Source organism: Lutjanus erythropterus, chromosome 20 (assembly GCF_056507025.1).
Source record: "Lutjanus erythropterus isolate fLutEry1 chromosome 20, fLutEry1.hap2, whole genome shotgun sequence".
Classification (NCBI taxonomy): domain Eukaryota; kingdom Metazoa; phylum Chordata; class Actinopteri; order Lutjaniformes; family Lutjanidae; genus Lutjanus; species Lutjanus erythropterus.
Genome location: NC_139336.1, coordinates 8,700,711 through 8,719,983, shown reverse-complemented (window position 1 = coordinate 8,719,983; position 19,273 = coordinate 8,700,711). Strand labels below are relative to the sequence as shown.

Sequence of the window (19,273 nt, the reverse complement as noted above, 5' to 3'; positions counted from 1 at the left end):
TAATGGGCTGTCCAGGAGGACAGCACTACAAATCAGACTCTCCATCCAGTTTGGAGAAACATAAGTCACATCAAAGCCCGTGTCCATGGCTCAACTCTGACCTGAAACCCGCTAGATTGGAACAAACACCCCCTCCACCCTCCTGCCTCCATCTGCTCTTGTGAAATCAGGCTTTAATACGAGGGGGGAAATCAAACAACCGCCCGGCTCTAATTACAAACCACATTAACAAAGCCCTCATATTCATCTGAATGAATTTTGCAGACTACCCATGCCCTGCAGGTACGCAAACGCAGCAATGTATGTGCGCTACCTCCGCTGATCTCGCCTTTCATGTCCTATTATGACTAGCATGGTGATCGAGTGTATTTTGAGCAAGTAAGCACATTCATTTTTCATACGATCAGCTTCTACTTCAGCATCAGCAGCAGCAGCACGCCAACGCGCAAAACCCAGAGTGGGGAGCCGATACGACGGGAGCGCGCAGCAGCTACAGCCGCGGCGCGCATGCACAGCTGTCAGCACCAAGGACAGCAGCCGCTCAGCCCGGAGTGACCAGCGAGGCATCGGTGTGTGATCAGCCCGCATAGAGAGCGAGAGGAAGGGGCTGGAGGGAGCGATCACAGACCGGAGAAGAAGCCGCCTGGAGGGTGGGAGCATGGTTTGAGGTTTTTTTTTTTTCATAGAGAGCAATTCTGCAGGGAAAAAGGTGGACAATGCGGTTGACAGCCTGCCCCTAATAATGATCATGCACATTCCTCCGCATTGCACATAAATCCACCTCCTTTTTCACTCTTCTCCTTCCTTTTTTGGCCTCCCCTCCCTGCGCTCACACCGCCCACCTGGATCGTGTCTGCAGTCGCGCATCTAACTGGCTGAGCCGTGCCGCTGTCCAGAAGCTGGTCGAGCCGACCCGCCACCGGAGAGCAAAGCGACCGGGCTGCACTGTTCTGTTTGGTGGTCCACACCACGATGCGTCTGTTTCTGCTGGCGGTGCTCTTCTCGTGCTCCTGCGCGCGGGCCGGCTGCGAGCCGAAGATCGTGAACATCGGGGCCGTCCTGAGCCAGAAGAGGTACGAGCAGGTCTTCAAAGATGCCGTGACCCAGGCCAACCAGGTCTACGGCAGGGACAAATTCAAGCTGACCGCTATCTCCGTCACGCACAAGCCCAACGCCATCCAGATGGCTCTGTCCGTGTGCGAGGACCTCATCTCCAGTCAGGTAGTTTACTGCCACCTCTGCATGGGCGCTCAATCTAACATCTGTCTTATTAGCCATAGTCCATAACTCACACCTCCACCTAACTGTAAAACTGGTTTGCTATTTGATGCTTCAGAGCGTGTTAGAAGAACAAAACCCCACCTATGTCCCTTGAAAGACAAAGTTGCTGCTTTCCGGAAACACTTAATGCATCAGATGTGTTTTTTCACCCAAGGGCCACTGAAGTAGGTAAAGACCAGCTTGGCTGCCAAGAAAGACTAGATCAACTCTGGATTCAGACTAAACAGAAATTCTAATACTAATTTTCCTTCCTGATACTGATACAGATACCAATACCTGAACTTTGCATATCGGCTGATATGAGTACTGCTCCGATACCAGTGCGTTAAAGATACATATCATAATGAAAACAACAAAACAGAGTAGTATAGCCAATACTTCAAGTGAGGTATGGCCACAGGACACAACAAAGAAGATTTAAACATCTTAAAGTATAGAACAGTGAAGTTACACCCCTTCCGGAGTGCCCCCTAATTTCAGAATAAATGATTTTTTGATCCTGTTCGAACTGTGCCACAAATTACTCACATGTTGTTTGTCAATTTAAAGCATAATTTTGCAAGTCAAGAAAGTCTCAATCGGTGGTAGGTTTGTCATAGTTTGGTTTTGCATGAAACTGCTCAGTGAACTACGTCTCGTCTCACACAGCTCACATCATCACAAGTATCATTGTCCTTTGTAACGTTAGTGTACCTGAAGTGTTTTATCCAGCGTCTCCTGGTCCTTTTATCAACTGGGAAGAGAAAGAATGTTGTTGTGTGGATACATACTGGTACAAAAACACACTGGCATTGTAACTTCAGTGGCTAACATTAGCTTTTAGATGGAGAAAATCATGACATTACTCATCCAACTTCTGAGCTTGTATTCTTTATAATTCCAAATCATTATAGTCTGATACATCAATAGTTTTATGACAAACGACGACTTTCTTGGCTTGTAAAACTGGAAAATGACTTTGCCTCTCCATTGGAAATGACATTTGTCGTCAGTTAGTTTGTGGAAATTCATGGTCCACATGTCGCAATGAACTCATGTACCACTGCCGTCTACGACACTGCTTCCATTTCTGATTCTTTCACATTATTACAACTGTTCCAGCGTTGCCATTTTTGTTGTTGTTGGAAACTTTTGACTTTTCTTCTTTGTGGTAACATTTGACCCTGAGCAGCACCCTCTAGTGGATGTATTTTGTAACATCCATGACAAGGGAAGGGATGCATGTATGTGGGCAGTGATGGTTACATTGTTTGAAAGGGACAAATCTAATTTCATATGTAAAGGGAGCATAAATGAGCCTTAACTCTTTATAGAAGTGATATAATTGTTATAATTGTTTTGCAGCCTGCATAGACTTACATACTTGGCAATACAATATTAGCATTTTAGGTTTTATTGGAGGCATTTTCCAATACTGACACCCCAACTACACTGCTTCACAACAGGCAGTAGACTAACTGTCCATTCAGTATGAACATACAGACCATACATCATTGCAGGCCCGTCCTTTGTCCCGTTTGGCATCCACTCTATGCTTGTGCACATAATCCACCACAAATTAGCCAACTTTGTATAATCCTAATTTCCCCACAGACCCATCTGTTTTTCAGACATCCAAAAATAGGCTTTGGTTTGGGGCATGTCTCAGATGAAAGGGCAACTGTACATTTCAGGACACACAGCTGCAGATCTACTGAACTGCAAAGGAACCAGTGATGAGTGAAAATATGCAATACGTCATTTACAATTAACAGCTTGGCTTTCAGTGTGTGTGTGTGTGTGTGTATGATGCATGTTAATATTTTGGCCAGAGGAGGTTGACATGACGGACAGTTTGAGTTGCTGTCTTACAGGGATGGATCACTCACTCAGCCACAGTCTCTGTGATATGATGCAGGCGTAACATGAATAACTGTTTTCAGAGGTACGATATTCCTCTTTGAACAGTAGAGGAGAGCAGGACCTCTTGTCACACTTGCTTTCACTTCAATTATTACTTACGCACTAGTATACAGTATAATCTTTAGATTATTTCTTGAATATAAAGTTATAAATTATTAAGTACAGAATGTGCATTTGTGACAAGTTGCCCCAACACCGGGTAAGTTGTCAAACTATGCCCACTGGTAAATTGTTACATTATATTTGCACCCTTGTGTATTTCAACCAATTTGTGGCCACGTCATTAAAATGCAACAATTTAATTACTTCTACTAATACTGAAGCGATATATCAGCACGCACACTTGCTGTTCACATGTTGCATAGCAACTACCAACTTTAGCAGCTAGGAAGGCCGCATTCTTCAGTGCTGCAACTGAATACTGGGGCAAATTGTCACATTTGAAAATTTTCGTTAAAAGCACAAGTTTTCCTGCAAGGCAGCTGGATTCACGAGATTGCAAAGATTGCTTAGATACTGCAGTTGCATCAGAAGGCTTGTCTTGACGGGAAAGGTGTTTTTACTCTTCTCCCAACTGGCTACTGCAAGAGTTTTATCTGATTAGTTGAAGTTAGATGTGATAGACAGGTGGTTCTTCCAATCACATGGCAAGTGATTTTTTGAAAGTTCCTGCCCTTTTCCACACTGTTTCTAAGGATGACTTTGCAGAGGGTTCTGTGTAACAAACCATATGGCATGTCAGGTATGACACAAGTTGCCCCAGAGTGTGCTTTTGCTAGCTATACAACTGACTACAAGCTAGCTAGCTAGTACTAAATACTTAGTACTACTTAGTACTTTGGTTTAAATATCAAAATACACATTTTCTTTCCTCTATCCAGTGCAAGAATAACATAATTAAACATACTTACTTATCAAAGTTTTATTACACAAATAGTGTAGTTTATTTATTAATTCTTTTACTTTTATGGTTTAAAATTTTGAAAATTAGTCTTGCCAGGGATTACTATGACATATGTCAAGAGCAAAATGACGAATGATGAAGTGCAACTTTTGGATTTTTTTAGACAGCGCCCTCTGGTGTTAGAGATATATTTTGTTTGATAACTCACCCGTGTGACAAGATGCCCCACTCTACCCCACTATCAGAATTATCCATCCGCTATACAACAAGCAGCCTAAAGATTTATACCATATGTGCTGCAGATCTAGCATACAAAACATTTCATAAGTAATGTATGGTGAGCACGTTTATGTGCCTTTGAGAGTTGTTAAAACACTGAAGCATGCTGAAATGCACCAACCGTCCTCTCATGTGACACTCAACATGGCTTTTAAAAAGCGCCAACATTATGTCACAGCATGTTGAGGCGTGAAGTCCCTCTCCCGCTCGCTCCTGTTTTCTCCCACACACATAATTAGGCTTCATGAGAACAACCCACACCCACAGCCTCAGTGCTGCTTTCATGTCCTCAGTCCTCTGCTTAGTGTAATGACTCTAATTCACACAGGCTTGTAGAATAATACTGTCTCACCCAGTCCCCTGTCACATGTTCACCCAAAGCATGAGCGTGCAATCCACCAATTAGGCCATGCAGATTACACCAACAATGGATCAGTCCTCTCCTTATGCACACACCTCTCGCGTACATTAGACAGAATGACACCTAATTTAGACAGAGGATCTATGGGAGGTTTAATCAGATGAGATTGGCTTGTAGGCGAGAACAGTTACTGAGAAGGGAAGTGTGTGGCAGATGGAGGAGTAGATGCCTGGGAGCAATCCTTGGAAGATAGACCTCATTTTTGACCCAACCATACGGACTGCTCACATCCAATAATCCATGCCTGCACACAGCCATGCCAACTTTATTCCCTTTCCTTCACAACTCCGAGGCAAATCTCAAGGCTGAGCTCAAAAAAATTCTTCTTTTTTTCGCTGGAGTACTTGGCCAGCTTTGGTTTGCTTAATGCATGGATAAGGCTAAACCAAGCAGCCACAAATTAATATTAGTCTCCCGGCCCACACAGTGAGGACATCCTGAACAAAGGAAAAGATTTCTTTGCTCTTCTATTTCTTTGTAATAGATGAGTTTGTCCCTGAACACAATTTATGTAGACATTCACGGTTCAAAAATGTTATTTATAACCTGTTATACAACATTTTCGAGAAGCAGTTGCACCCACCAAAAGATATTGTATTTAAAGTGCACGCAAATTAAATTCATCTTGAGGCAGAGAAATAGCTATTTCAGCCAAGGCTGGATTACAGACCAGGAGAAGAAAGCAGGCAAACGCAGCAGGGACCCAGATACTCAGGGGTCCCAGATGCCCTAGATTCACTGTGGCTTTCAGTTTGTGATCACTTGATTAATTGTAAATCATTAAAGGGGCAGTAAATGATTCTGGAGAAAAATAGTTGGTGGTTGAGTTTCCCAGGTCATCGAATAAAGCTCAGACAAAGTTTGATCAGGAAGACCGCCTTTATGCTTCATTCACAATCTCTCTACAACTCCTCCCGCTCCCTCTTAGTCAGCCTATTATGAGTGCTCACTGTGTTCTGTCTGTATTTCAATTAGACTTTGCCATGGTCTCCATCAGCCAATCGTATTGCTGCTGTCAGACTTTAAATCCACTTTAAGCCCACTCCTCTTCATGTCCAGATTTTCAATATTGTCTTCATTTCATCACTACCAGCTTCTAGACTCCACAGGGGGTTTCCTATTCCACTTACAGCTTAATTACACCCTTAAAATATAATTTAATAATATATATTGTAATATATACCACAATGGGGTCTAATTGCCAAAGACTATTCACACATCTCACCCTTTTGTGCACATATCAAATGAAGAATTCTTAGTTCACTCAGAACAAAGTCTCTCCTGACTAGGGTTGGGTACCATTCACATTTGAACTGATACGGTACTACTACCTTAAATTCTGTACCAGTACCCAAGAGTACCTTTTTCAGTACTTTATTCTCTGTATAATAAAAATGTGGTGTCACTTTAAACTTCCAAACTTCAACATTGCAATTTAGAATATTTTACGTACCACACTACATAATGTCCCTCCTTACCTCTTCCCCCACAGACCCACCCCTACAACCTCAGCCAGGTTGTCAGTCTATCACCAGAGCATTTAACAATATTATTTGGGTCACTCCCTGTCACTTTCACAAGCTACAGAGGTACTCCCTCAACCAGATGCGCATCCAGGTACCAAAATTTGGCACTGATTGATGGACTGAAGTGGATACTCAGTAGTACCGATGTACTCCTGACATTTTTGGAAAGAGACTCAACAGTCAACTATCCTACATTCCTGTGATTGGCCAAAGTCTCTCGTCTGGGGTTGGTTTTTTTAAAGCCTGAAAACAGCGCCAAGAGGGGGAGTAGTCTTTTTTTCTCTCACACCACTTGAATAGCATTATGATTAAAAGGCTGTTATCGAACTTTTCCAAACTTGACGGCCTGCCCCAGCTTTAAGTTGACTCTGCATTTGTACCTAATCTTGAGGCTTTATCTTAAAAAGGCTATATTTTGCACGGTATATATTCTTAAATAAATTTCCAATTATTCTACTTATAACCTAAACTAAGTAGCAGGTTAAACCCAATCCTGGTTTCAGCATTAAAGCTGGGGTAGGCAGTTTATTTTTTTGGCACATTTGGCCAAAGGTTAGACACTAACTTTTAATCATGTTGTGATCTGAGAGAAAGGTAGACTTCTGCTCCCTCTCTTGGTTCTCTTTTCAGTCTTTAGGAAATTCAGCCCATGACCAGAACCTCTGAACAATCACAGGTCAATAGGATAATTAATTATTGATTTTCAGAACACTAGTGTTTGACAACCCGGGGATAACAATCAATTATCTTTCTCCAGAATCGCCTACTGCAAGTTTAACTGGTTAACTACTGCACTCTTAACTGAAATTAACTATTTATAGTGTAAATATTATTCAGTCAACCTTGTGTGCATAGCAAATGTTGTTTTGATGTTAACAAACCTAATGCAGTCTTGTGTGCATTGTTTCCTGTTGTTCCGACAGCCTACAACATGAATATGTTGGCAGACAAGACTGTTCCCTACATTTTCAGTCTTTATGTCGTAACTGCTTAGAAGTTTAGAATTTAGGTTTACAGTTTATGCTATGTGATGAATCTTTAAATATGATTACATGTTTGTCGTGTCCAAGCTAGAAATGATATGTTTCCAGACAGTTCTGAGAACGTCCGACCAGTGTAAAGTGCATTGCGTTGTAACATTCCCAGAACATTCCTGGATGGTCACAAGTAGTGTAGTGTAGAGACCTAAAGGGTCGTCTCCTAAATGTTCTAAAACATCCTGAATGTTCCCTGAAAAAACATTAAAGGAACAGATCACCCCAAAATCAAAAACATATTTTTGCTTCCCTGCAGTGGAATTTATCTGTCTAGACTTTTTTTGGTGTGTGTGTGAGTTTTCAACATATCAGCCATAGAGATTATACCTTCTGTCTAATATAATGGAAGTAAATGGCACTTGGCTTGTGATGCATAAAGCACCAAAAACACTTTTGAAAACTTAAAAACCAGTGTCTGTGCAAAATTCATGACTCAGTTACTCCACATAATCCACAGACCTTGTTGTGAGAAGTTTCATGTAGGAACTACTTTCTTTCTGCAGTAGAAACTCCCAGAACTACTTTCTTTTTACTAGAGAGAAAGTATTTCCTACATGGAGCTGCTCACAACAAGTTTTGTGGATTATCTTGAGTAACAGGGTCATGATTTTTGGAAAGAGACACCACAAGGCAGGTGCCATTTAATCCCATTTTTATTGTAGAGGAGGCAGACATCTCTACAGCTGACATCTGCAAAAGTCTGCAGCTCACACCAAAACTATCTAGATGGATAAATAGCACTACAGAGCAGAGAGAAAATATGTATCATTGATTTTGGGGTGAACTGTCCCTTTAAAATACCATTAATTATCCTTATTAATAGTCCCATATGGCCCCATGTTGGACAGGGGAACATTTCATTGACATAACGTGACACATTCTAATAGAACATTGTGATGTGACTAACAGGGAACCATATGGAAATGTTCTCTTAATGCCCTAAATGTCCTCTGTGTAATGTTGCAATGTGACCATAAAATATCCATAATGCAGCACTTGCATAATGAAAAGAGGGCATTTTAGGAATGTCCCCAGTGAAAGAAAGAAAGACAGAAAGAAAGAAAGCTTACAGTATGTCTAAATTAGATAAAGTCTTTATCAACGTACAACTTTTGTCTTAATGCCAGTGTCAGAATGACAAAGTGTTCTTCTTCTGTGTCTCTGCAGGTCTATGCTATCCTGGTGAGTCACCCTCCCCAGTCCAATGACCACCTCACTCCAACGCCTGTCTCCTACACTGCAGGCTTCTACCGCATCCCTGTGGTTGGGCTCACCACTCGCATGTCCATCTACTCAGACAAGGTGAGTGATGGATGAGAGAGATGTAAAGAGGGAGATAGAGAGGGAGGAAAACAGGAAGAGGGAGAGCGAGGGAGTAAGAAGCTCCCCTGGGGCCGCTTCAAAAGCTTCCTAGATTAAACGTCCCATCAGTGTCCATTAGAGCAGCTGTGATTAAATGGGTTTCCAGCAGAAAACTGAAAGAACATCATTAATAAAGCTTCTGACCTGAGTAATGTTTTTATGAAGCACAAGCCACTAAAATGAAACTTTAAAGCAATCACATAAATAAAATGACAAGGACTTTAATAACTCAATTTAAAGCCTATTTAAATGACACCTCTCCTAATCTTGCAAATTAAAGGAAATCAGAGGCATTAAATCTAGAGACTGAAGAGAGCCCCCGGGGTCACTGTATGGATTAAGGCATTTTTACAGGATGTTTGTCCATTAGTAACTGGGTTTAGCGATTGTTTACCACCTAAAACTGCTAAACTTTTAAAAACTAAAAACTCATTACACTGAAAAAAGAGAATTGCTGGACAAACTTAAAAAAAAGCTTCAATTGATAACACACAAACTAATTAAGTTCTTGCAAACCAAGTTAACAAGGTATGTGAACCCAGTACTTTATTATTATTACTCTCAAATCAACAGTTTGCATTAATGAGCATACATTTAAGACATGTCAATTTAAAAGTTCGTAATGTATATAATTGCTAATGTTACATGTAAAAAGCAAAGAAGTCAGCTGTGCTTAAAAAAATTGAGGCATTTAGTCAATCATATATGATTTCTTTCTTCAAACTATAAACAACAAGGGTCCCAAGAGAGTTTTAAATCTCAAACAGTGCAGCATAACATAGCAATGAGTATATCCTTGTACTTTTAATTCAGCTATTAAAACATATGCTAAGTGTACAATGTATATGTAGTTTGTGGGTTGTAAAATAATTCGGCTATATAAATTTTGGTAAAAATGAATTTAAAAAGCAAAGCTTGTTGACTCAACACATAATAAAGTAAATCTCACAAAGGATAAGTATTTGTGTTGAGTGAACATTAACTTTTCATGTCATTTTGACAGTCTTTGACAGATGATGTGTCACAGCCCATGGGCAATAAAGTATGGATCACATGGACTTCGTGGCTCTATGAAAAACAACTTTCTGCTTTGCTCCAGATGGACAAGAGTCATAATTACAACCTCTAGAGGGCATTGTCATGTAAAATGTAAAGAAATGTTGTTTGAGTGTTTCTTTTGTTGGAAGATTAGTCTCCTTTATGGGCCTGGCTTTGTGCAAAGGGGCACTGTTGAAACAGGAAAACTGTTGCTCCAAAAAAAGATTGTTTTCATGTAAAATTAGTTCTAACCAGGGTTTGGTAAAAGTAGGTTTAAAAATTAAAAAAGTAAATCTAGATTTAAAAAAAAAAGCAGAGCTCTGTTGCGTAATTAAGAACTAATCTCAGTTTAGAAAATCAAAATTGTTTGATGTTACCGAAATAAAGTTTAATCAATGCTTGCTTACCTGAGTTTAAAATAAATAAATGGATAGAAGATAAATTCAAGTGCTGTTGGAACCTGATAAGCTAAAAAGCTAGGTAGTTAAAAAGTTAACAAAATGTCACATTGTTTGCTTGCTAGGTAGAAAGTTGACAAAACATTACATTGTTTGCTAGCTAGCTAACAGGTTAATAAAATGTCACATTGTTTTATAACTAGCTAAAAATGTAATAAAACCTTACATGGTTTGCAAACTAGCAAAAAGTTAATAAATGTTACATTGTTTGCTAATCTCACATAGAGTAAAAACCAAACAAAGGTCTAAGGAGAGGTGGATCTATAATCTTTCTGCAACATAATTTAAAGTTAAACTGTTATTTAATCAAGTTTAAAACTGATCCTTTTAGTGCAACCCAGCCTTAATCTGTATTTCCTGCCTTGTGCTCCTCAGAGTATCCACCTGTCCTTTTTGCGGACAGTACCCCCATATTCCCACCAGGCGCACGTGTGGTTCGACCTGATGCGCGAGTTCAACTGGAACCACATCATCTTGATAGTGAGCGATGACCACGAGGGGCGGGCTGCTCAAAAGAGGCTCGAGACCCTCCTGGAGGAGAGAGAAACAAAGGTGAGACGCTCCGGCTCCCCAGAGTGTATGAGCATGAGCGCGAGAGTGTGTAGGGTTTTATGAACCTCAGAGGTCTTCTATGTATGTAACTGTTTTCCTTTCTGTTGTGTGGCCACATCTCTTTCTCACCATTGTGTAAACATTGGCTAACATTCCTAGAGACATCAACAGCGTCTAATGTGGTCTAATCTGACAAAAGTTTGTATGTTTATTTGCTCATCTTCACGTTGCTTTTCACCATAGTCCAAATTATCCTGTGTCTATCCACAATGGGAGCCAAATAGTGGACTTTAACGTGGGGCTTTGCAAACCATCACAGACTGAAGTGTTTTATTGGTGGAAGTCAGGTGTTTCTTTCCTCTCGCTCAGTGGAGTGTCCTGACTTTTTTGACTGCGATGACCCAAGTGGGGCACTGACTTGTGCCGGGATGGTACAATATAGGTGCTTATCTGTAGCAAAAATTTAATAATGCAATTAATTTACCATTTCTAATATTTACAGTACTTACTGACATTACAGTTTCTTACATTTCTGTGTTAATTTTTTTATTTGAAAGATAAATTGTCTTACCACACACCAGAGTGGCACAAATATGTTTCCATACTTTATTCTTTAAGTCCAAAAAGAAATTCCTCAGGCTGTGAGACTCCACCATGAAAAATAATTCTAATTTAGTGATTTCTTATTTACCTACTGTATATCTTTATCCACAACTTTATCTACTGTTTTTTGTTTTTGTGAGTAGAGAACAGAGTTGAGTACTGAAACTTTCAAACATTGCACTGACTCCTATACGACCAGTACCTGCTGGACCACATCACAGCACAGGTTACGGTGACTTATTCTGGTGCCATGCGCCTGAGTTGTCGATTTTAAATAGTTGCCTCCTGGTGTGGATATTACAGATGCATCACCGAACCACTGGTTATACATTACTGCAACACTGTCTTCATGGCTCTGGCAGCAGGCGATGCGATGTTAGCCTTCCATTAGCTAGTAGCTACTGTAAACAGCGTTCAAATGCAGAGCTAAATGACCTTAAATGTGCCTGTATTTCACTTGAAACAATTCTAAATCAGATGATTTAGATAAATATAGATACCAACTCAAAGTTGATTTTGCTGTTATTAGTACTGAAATTGTTGTTGCATTTCAGTTCATTACAATACTTATATGTAAAATTGTTGTGCAAATTTGAACTGTTAACAGTTAATATATTGTTCAAATTGAAGGTTAATAATGTCGTCAACCATCATTTTGTGCTTACTTTTTAAGAAGTATCCATTCAGGCACTGTTTCGGCACCGGTACCATTTTAAAAGTATCATTTTAAAAGCAGTATTGTAAAAAACACAAATGATACCGAGCCTTGGTACGGAACTGTGACTAACATCTGCCCTGCACAATCCTGTGTTGTAAAATGATCTACAAAGTAAATTAACGATAAAATCACATACATATAAAATATATATAAATATATATTAAACTAAGGACCTGCCTCTTACTGGGCACAGAGCCAATCATGCTTGAGGATAATTGGGTGGCCAATCAGATTTCAGGGGTGGTCAGGGCCCCCCTGTAGGAACGTCCCTGCTCTCGCTGCATGATGACTGGTCGGCTTCATTATTGTACACAGAGGCCTTGTGTTTATTGCACCCTGCTGGGTTATGTTCCACTTGATATGGTAGATTTTTTTTTTTTTCGCCTTTTCGGATACCGCTGATGCATCCATTTTAAGCATAGCTCTGAGCTGTGTATGTGGGTCAGTGAAATGCTGATCTTCTTTGAGCCAAAACAGACTTGAGACTGCGATGATGTGTGCCCTTTAGGAACAGAGATGGAGTGAGACACAGAAAGGGGGAAAAAACAACTGCATTCTATTGCATCCATTTAATAGGATGAAATTACCTTGGGATATTTTTTTATACTCTGCGATGCTTGTCCCTCTCTGGGGCTCTTTGCTGTAATTGTGTGGCACAGTCAAATGAGTCCCGATTCAGAGATTTAATTAAATCAGAGGCTGATGAGACGCTGAACATGACATAGACCCGAGGTAATTCACAGACGTTGGCGTTAGCTAAAGTAAAAGCTGCTTAAATTAAGCGACAGGGATCAGTATTGATTAAGAGCTACTGATAGGCAAACATTTCAAACGCCTGGATTAATCACGTTGGATCATACGACCACATCCATGCAGTTTAAGCGATGATACTGTCAGATCATGTAGATGTGACTCACATCCTGCAGTAGAGAAGGGAAATGTGTCTATTAAAAGCCTTTGATGAGAATCCAGGAAGTTCCTTTTAATCTGAGTTTGGATCTCGAAATGAACCCATCTGCGCCTCCCATTCAATCCCATAATACTGAGAGAAGTTGCTACAACTCTCTCCACTATGAAGCTTTAATTACGCATATATTTAGTAATGACTGCAGGGCCAGCTCCAGCATTTTCAGGCTCTGGGCATGATTTATTTGAGAAGCACTCCAAAAGTCTGCAGCAATAATTACTCTGAAAGCCTAGTAAAACTCAAGGATAAGGATCGTGATATTATATATTTCATTTAGTGCCAACTGAAAAGACTAAAGCCAACAAAGTACTGATCCTACTAAGAAGTACTGTGTGTGTATCCAATGTCTGGTGTATGTTATTCCTCTGTGACACACAGCTCCACTGTGGGCCAGAAATGATTAAAAACACATCAGTGAGCCACACATGAGCATGTATACTGTAACTGATTATGAGTCAATCATACATGCACCATCGTGCTGCAGTTAATACTCACTACAGGACCAAATGTGTATTAACCCACAGCTAAACATACCCCCCCCGTACAGGCACTATTTTACCCTGTTTGAGTGACTTTGTAGCCTGTTTTTAAAGAGTTATGTCTGTCATAATTTGAAAAATCTGGAGTCATTCATTAAAAATAAAGTAGTTAATACCCTGTTGCAAATTTAAAAACTATAGTCGCTGTTCAGTAAATCCAAGTTTATTGATGTAGACCAAAATTGATGAATATGGAGATGCTTCCCTATTTAAATGAAAATTAATTAATTAATTAATATGAGTGCTGGCAGTACCTCAATGGAGGAAAACCATTCCGCTGCTCTGTATTCCTTAACAAAGCATTACATCGTTTATTAGTTAGCTAAAAAGTTAATCAAGTATTGTGTTTTGCTAGCTAGCTAGCTAACAAATTAACAAAATGTCACTTAAGTTGTATTACTCACTAGAGCATTAATTTGCAGCTAAAAACAGTCCCCTGTAAAGGCGCTATTTCATCTTGTTTGAGTGACTCTGTTGCCTGTTTTTGCAGAGTTATGTCTTTCATAAGAACCAGTGAGTTTAATGCCGAGTGTCACAGACAGGGGAGGGACATTGAAAAGTGTGGAGACACAGACTAACACACTGTTGGTTTTGGTCTTTAAATGGGATTTGTTCAAATACACACACACTTTGTCCTTAAAAACAAAGTTTGGCACAGTGTCATTCTAAAATAAATCTAATATAAAAGGATCATTAAAAACAGAGGACATAAAGATCTTGCAGTGCACTCCCTAATTTTATTAAAGCCCCAAAGTTTTGTCGGCTGTGAGGACATTTGGAGATTAGCTGTAAAGGCCTGTGTCCACAGTCCACATAGCTTTTTTTCAGAACACAAGCCTGTTTTTGCAATTGTTCCCAATGAAGAAAGAGTGTTTGTGGCAGCCTGACCACCAAGAGAAAAGTTGTTGTTTTTTTCGCTCTACCTTTTTTTGGTTGTGCGCAGCTGCTCTGTCCAGGTCGGGTTGAATTTCTTTACCCCCTGATTTGTGCTGGAAAGCTGAGATACAACTCATGGCTGTAGCTTTTTTTTTTTTAGAAGTTCTTCTGTATTCAGTTCTCAGGACATTTGTAGCTTCTAACTGAATCTCTTTGGTTTCTCTACTACTATCTGTGCTGTCAGGTATCTGCTTTATTTGACTGCTTCATGTTGGACAGGAGTCGTATTAAGTTTCTGTTGATGAAAACCCAACATTCCCTAATTTTGCTGCTTCATAATAAACACTTTTATATATTTTTTTTTCTTTTATTGTGAAGAAGTTATAGGAAATGAAAGGTGTTTAACCAATGTTTTACAGCCACTCAAGTCAAGATGAGTGTGTATCAAGACGCACCTTCAAGTAGATAGCCCAGATGCAAATCCCTGCTGCACTGCTCTGAAGCGCTGAGTCAAACCAGGCCACAAGAGAGCAAGCAGCTTCTGTTTGGTGCTCATAGTGAAATGATGTAAAAAAAAAAAAAAAAAAAAGAAGAAAAAAAAAAGATCCAAATAGATAATGCCAACCAAAGGGGCGATGCTGGACTCATAGGAATTTTCAAGATATTGTTGTCATAGAAACAAAACCCACGTGCAGCGTTTTTTTCTTTTTAACTGCACAAATGCTTCATCCCAGCGCCCTGCCAGTGCCTTTCTGCCAGCAAAAAACGCTATGTGGACATGGGCCCTCAGGCACGATAACAAAATCTGTAAGTGCACCTCATACTGAAATGATGAAAAGGAAACAGAACAGAGGAGCCAAATGAGTTCAGATTTGTTTGGATGTTCTGTACCAGCACCTGTGCCTTTTATTGTCAGTTTGTTTGGAGCCAAACACGCCGAGTTAAACACCTAAACTGTAAATGCATTGACAGCTTTGACTGTCTCTGGTGACGGGAAAAGGATGTTAGTTTGGATGTGGCAGACTGCAGCTTCATCACATTATGCTCTAATTAAAAGCGAGAGGTGTTATTCTCGCTAATCACCCTGCTGTGCTGCATAAAGTCAGTAAATTTACATGTTATTTTTAGCTGCGTGGCAAGTTGTTAGCGAGGTCACACAGTCACTGGGGGATCACTGTCACCACCAGCAAAGAGGCTCTGGACACAGTGGACCTAGTCAGAGTGCAAACGTGACCAACACAACATGAAATATTAATGCCTGGCTGAGGATACAAAAATAGAGCGCTCAGAAAAATCTCTTGGGGGGGAAAAAAAAGACAAAGACAGTTTTTTTGTGCGCTGCTGGATGTTACTAGTGGAAAGGATTCATACACACAGCAGATACACAAAACTGCTCAGTTTATGCTACAGTTCTGAGTGGTAGTTGTATCCTCCTGAGACCCAGCATTTCATATTTATCCCCATGACACCGAAGCCTTTATTTCAAACACCATGCATGCGCCCTAATGTACTGTGAAAAGAACGTCCTGGACTGTCTACTGATGTAATACACATGGGGGTTTGGCTTACCGACAAAACATCTGTCTCCTCAAAATGGCGGGAACTGCAGCAAACACATTTTATGGCAGTAAGAGTTAAGAGATCAAATGTACAAAGATGTATTGTTTCTCTACTTCATAAGGATGCTGTTTTTCACCCATTCTTAAGAATCAAAACAAATCATGTCCTAACAAAAACAAATGATCTATAATAACGCTCTATTTCCATTTTTTTTTTTTGTGAAAATGTATTCTTTAAGAATATATATATATATATAATTCATATAATTTATGAAATGTTTTGGTTTGCTTTAATTTTTTATTTTTATTTCTGCGCTTGCTCTGTGCCAGAAAACACCCTTGTCCCAGACAAGAATTCACAGCTTCAAACAATTTAAAAATGTGTTAAAAACCTTTAAAATCCTACTGATAGCATAGGTGTAAAAATGTGCTATTATATAATATTAGCCCTTTTAAATCAAAGCTAAATAAGAATTATGTTTTTAAAAGTGTTTTTAATTAGCTTTAAGAAAACTTTAAAGCATAAAATGGTTTCTCAGTACGACTATGCTGTGACATAAAAATGTAGAACTTTGTCAATGATGCGATCTTGGATTTATCTTGGATTAAGATGCTGCACACATATAGCTGCCTTTATACTAATAGTATGAAAAAAAGAATAAACAAACACAAACAGACAGACAACACATACTGTAGTAAATCATAGTGTTGGACATAATTGACTGAACTGGACTTTGATTAAAATGTTTGACTCAAACATTTTTAGACAAAATTGAAAAAGTAATCTCACTTAGTGGGATATCACACTCATTTCCAGTGTAGCATCACACAATTTAGTTTTGTTGTTTCATATTTTTTTCTAACAAAAACAAAATCACATTTTAAAACATTTTCTTAAGAAAATAAAAATACTGGATAATCGTTAACCCCACTGACAATTTGTTAGTGTTTTATTACACAAGTAAATGTATTTCTTGCAGTCCTTCAGATGTGAATATGATTCTGAATTTACCATTTCTTCTTAACATTCAGAATGACGACTTCTCAAACCAACATGACTAACAAAGATCACAGCAGCGTCAGGGTTGTGTAATAGGTCTTAACAGCTTTCGGTTGTGAATGGGAGAGTTTGTACTGGGGGGGGGGGGGCGCAGTGCATTGAAGTGTGAGCTGTGAAGCCAGGCAGCTGTGAAGGAAACTCTGTGAAGCAGAAAGATGGAGTGTTTTCTTGCAAAATGGCTCCCTGTCTCAGTCAGGACTCCCCGGTGTCTCCTCTCAGAGAACGCAGACCCAGACTGGAATCCAAAATGGTGACGCCTCAGGTGTCCAACAAAACTTTAACCTGAAAAACCAATGAGAGCCAGTATGTTGAACTGTGACCAAATTCTATAATACATACTAACTGTGTACAGTATGTACTGTGTAATCTTTATACTATAAGTCATGTCAGTTTCATTTATATAAACACCAAATCATTACGGACGTTATCCCAGGGCATGTTTCATATAGAGCAGGTCTAGACTCTACTCTTTATAATGTTATCTACAGACTCAACAACTCCCACCATGAGCAAGCACTAGGTGACAGTGGTGAGGAAAAACTCCCTTTTAACAGGCAGAAACCTAAAGCTGAACCAGGCTGTGTGGATATCTGCAGTGATATCTGTGTACAACTGTTAAAGCAATTAATTTCTGGTGTCAGCAGGCAAAAGTTCCATAATAATTTTTCAATGTGATTAAAGTGGCCTGAGAGAAAACTAGACCTCTCTTCCTCTTGGCTCTTTTAGGCTGTAGAAAATCTAACCTGTGACAAGAGACTTTGGCCAATCTCCAGCCGGTAAGATAGTCAATTGTTGAGTCTCATTCCCAAAACCATTTAACAACGTTGGAATGAGAACATCTTCGATCTACCAGTCCACAACTTTGGTAATTTGACACCTTGGTAATGAAACTCGGCAATCAATCTTTCTCCAGAATCACTTACCACCCCTTTAAATTAAAATAAATCCATACAATTAACAGTTACAGTAGATGTTGTGACTGTTTCTAGCTTTGCATGTGCTGTTCCAAATGTTTGGTTACACTAGTTTATAACAATGAGGATAGAACTAACTACCTATAGCCTCTGAAGTTGGCACTTTGGAGCTGGTGAAAATACTGCATCACTTCCACAGATGGTTGTTAGAGACATGAAACCTTTCCTAGTGCAGTTTTTGCAAGTTTACATCTAGTAAAACTTGTAATGAGCTCTTATTTTAGGTTCATTTCTTCTATATTTTGAGAAAGCCAAAAAATATGATCCCACTTTGGACTTGATGGTCTAATGTTGGCCTTGTGCTGCTTAAGTTAAGTTTCCAGTTGTGTAATATTAGTTTCCAATATAAGCATTTTGTATTAATTATTGCTGGAGCCAGGGTGTTTGATCCAATTAGCAGCTGAACCAGCATCACTGATAATTTATGCAATGAGTACAATGAATACATTTAGCACTCACAGTATTCGATATCTTCAACAAGTACAGCACTCGCTCTTGAGAATTGGGACAAAACCGTATTCTGAGTGTGTTTTGATTTTCACTCTTCAATTATGCTGGAAAATAAAGATCTAAAGGCTATTTTATTTTTTTTAAAGTTCCTAAGAGTTCTCTTAATGCTAATCAAAATATATCATAATTCTTATTTAGCTTTGATTTACAAGGGCTACAGAGCTGACATGTTATGGGTGAGACACATCTGACAGCAATATTATTTAATGAATTTGTTGAAAAATAGAAAGTTTACCAGTGCTTGAGCAGTATTCTCGCCTTTTTTGAAACCAGGAAGTGAGACAGGTGTCCTTAGGGTATAGCTAACTATTTTATGCCTGATTAAATCATGTTTTTATAAAAATCTGATAGAGCTGACAGAAATCTGGGACACAACTTTAACTTAAAATTTTACAACAAAGATGATTATAGCACATTTTTATACCTATGTTATCAGTAGATATTGCTAGTTTTAGATTTCGAAGGCTTTTGAATTTGTCTGAAGTTGTGAATTCTTGTCTAGGACAAGGGTGTTTTCACAGAGAAATTAAAAAAAATAAGGTATATTTCATATGTTTAAGTCCTTAAAGAATAATGGAATTAGAGTGTAGGTATTTATATATATATTTTTATGGGGTTTGGGGGTAGGACTTTATTTGTCCCAGTTCTCAAGAATGGGTGAAAGATGGTTTCAGCATCATCTCTGACAATCTCTGATGTTCTTTGCA

General features: G+C 39.2%; 1 protein-coding gene across 6 annotated transcripts in view; it reads left to right on the top strand.

Annotated features, from left to right (window-relative positions):
* The first annotated feature begins 405 nt into the window (after positions 1 to 405).
* The window catches only part of grin1a (glutamate receptor, ionotropic, N-methyl D-aspartate 1a), a 54,758-nt gene continuing 35,890 nt past the window's right edge, over positions 406 to 19,273 (top strand). For 2 of the 6 annotated variants that reach the window (XM_084745357.1, XM_084745356.1), the window contains exons 1-3: positions 406 to 1,221; positions 8,518 to 8,652; positions 10,584 to 10,760. In XM_084745357.1, the coding sequence (XP_084601483.1) occupies positions 973 to 1,221; positions 8,518 to 8,652; positions 10,584 to 10,760 (561 nt within the window). In that variant the 5' untranslated portion in view covers positions 406 to 972. The remainder of the gene's footprint in view (positions 1,222 to 8,517; positions 8,653 to 10,583; positions 10,761 to 19,273) is intronic. The other 4 variants (XM_084745358.1, XM_084745359.1, XM_084745361.1 and 1 more) reach the window with 4 other exon arrangements.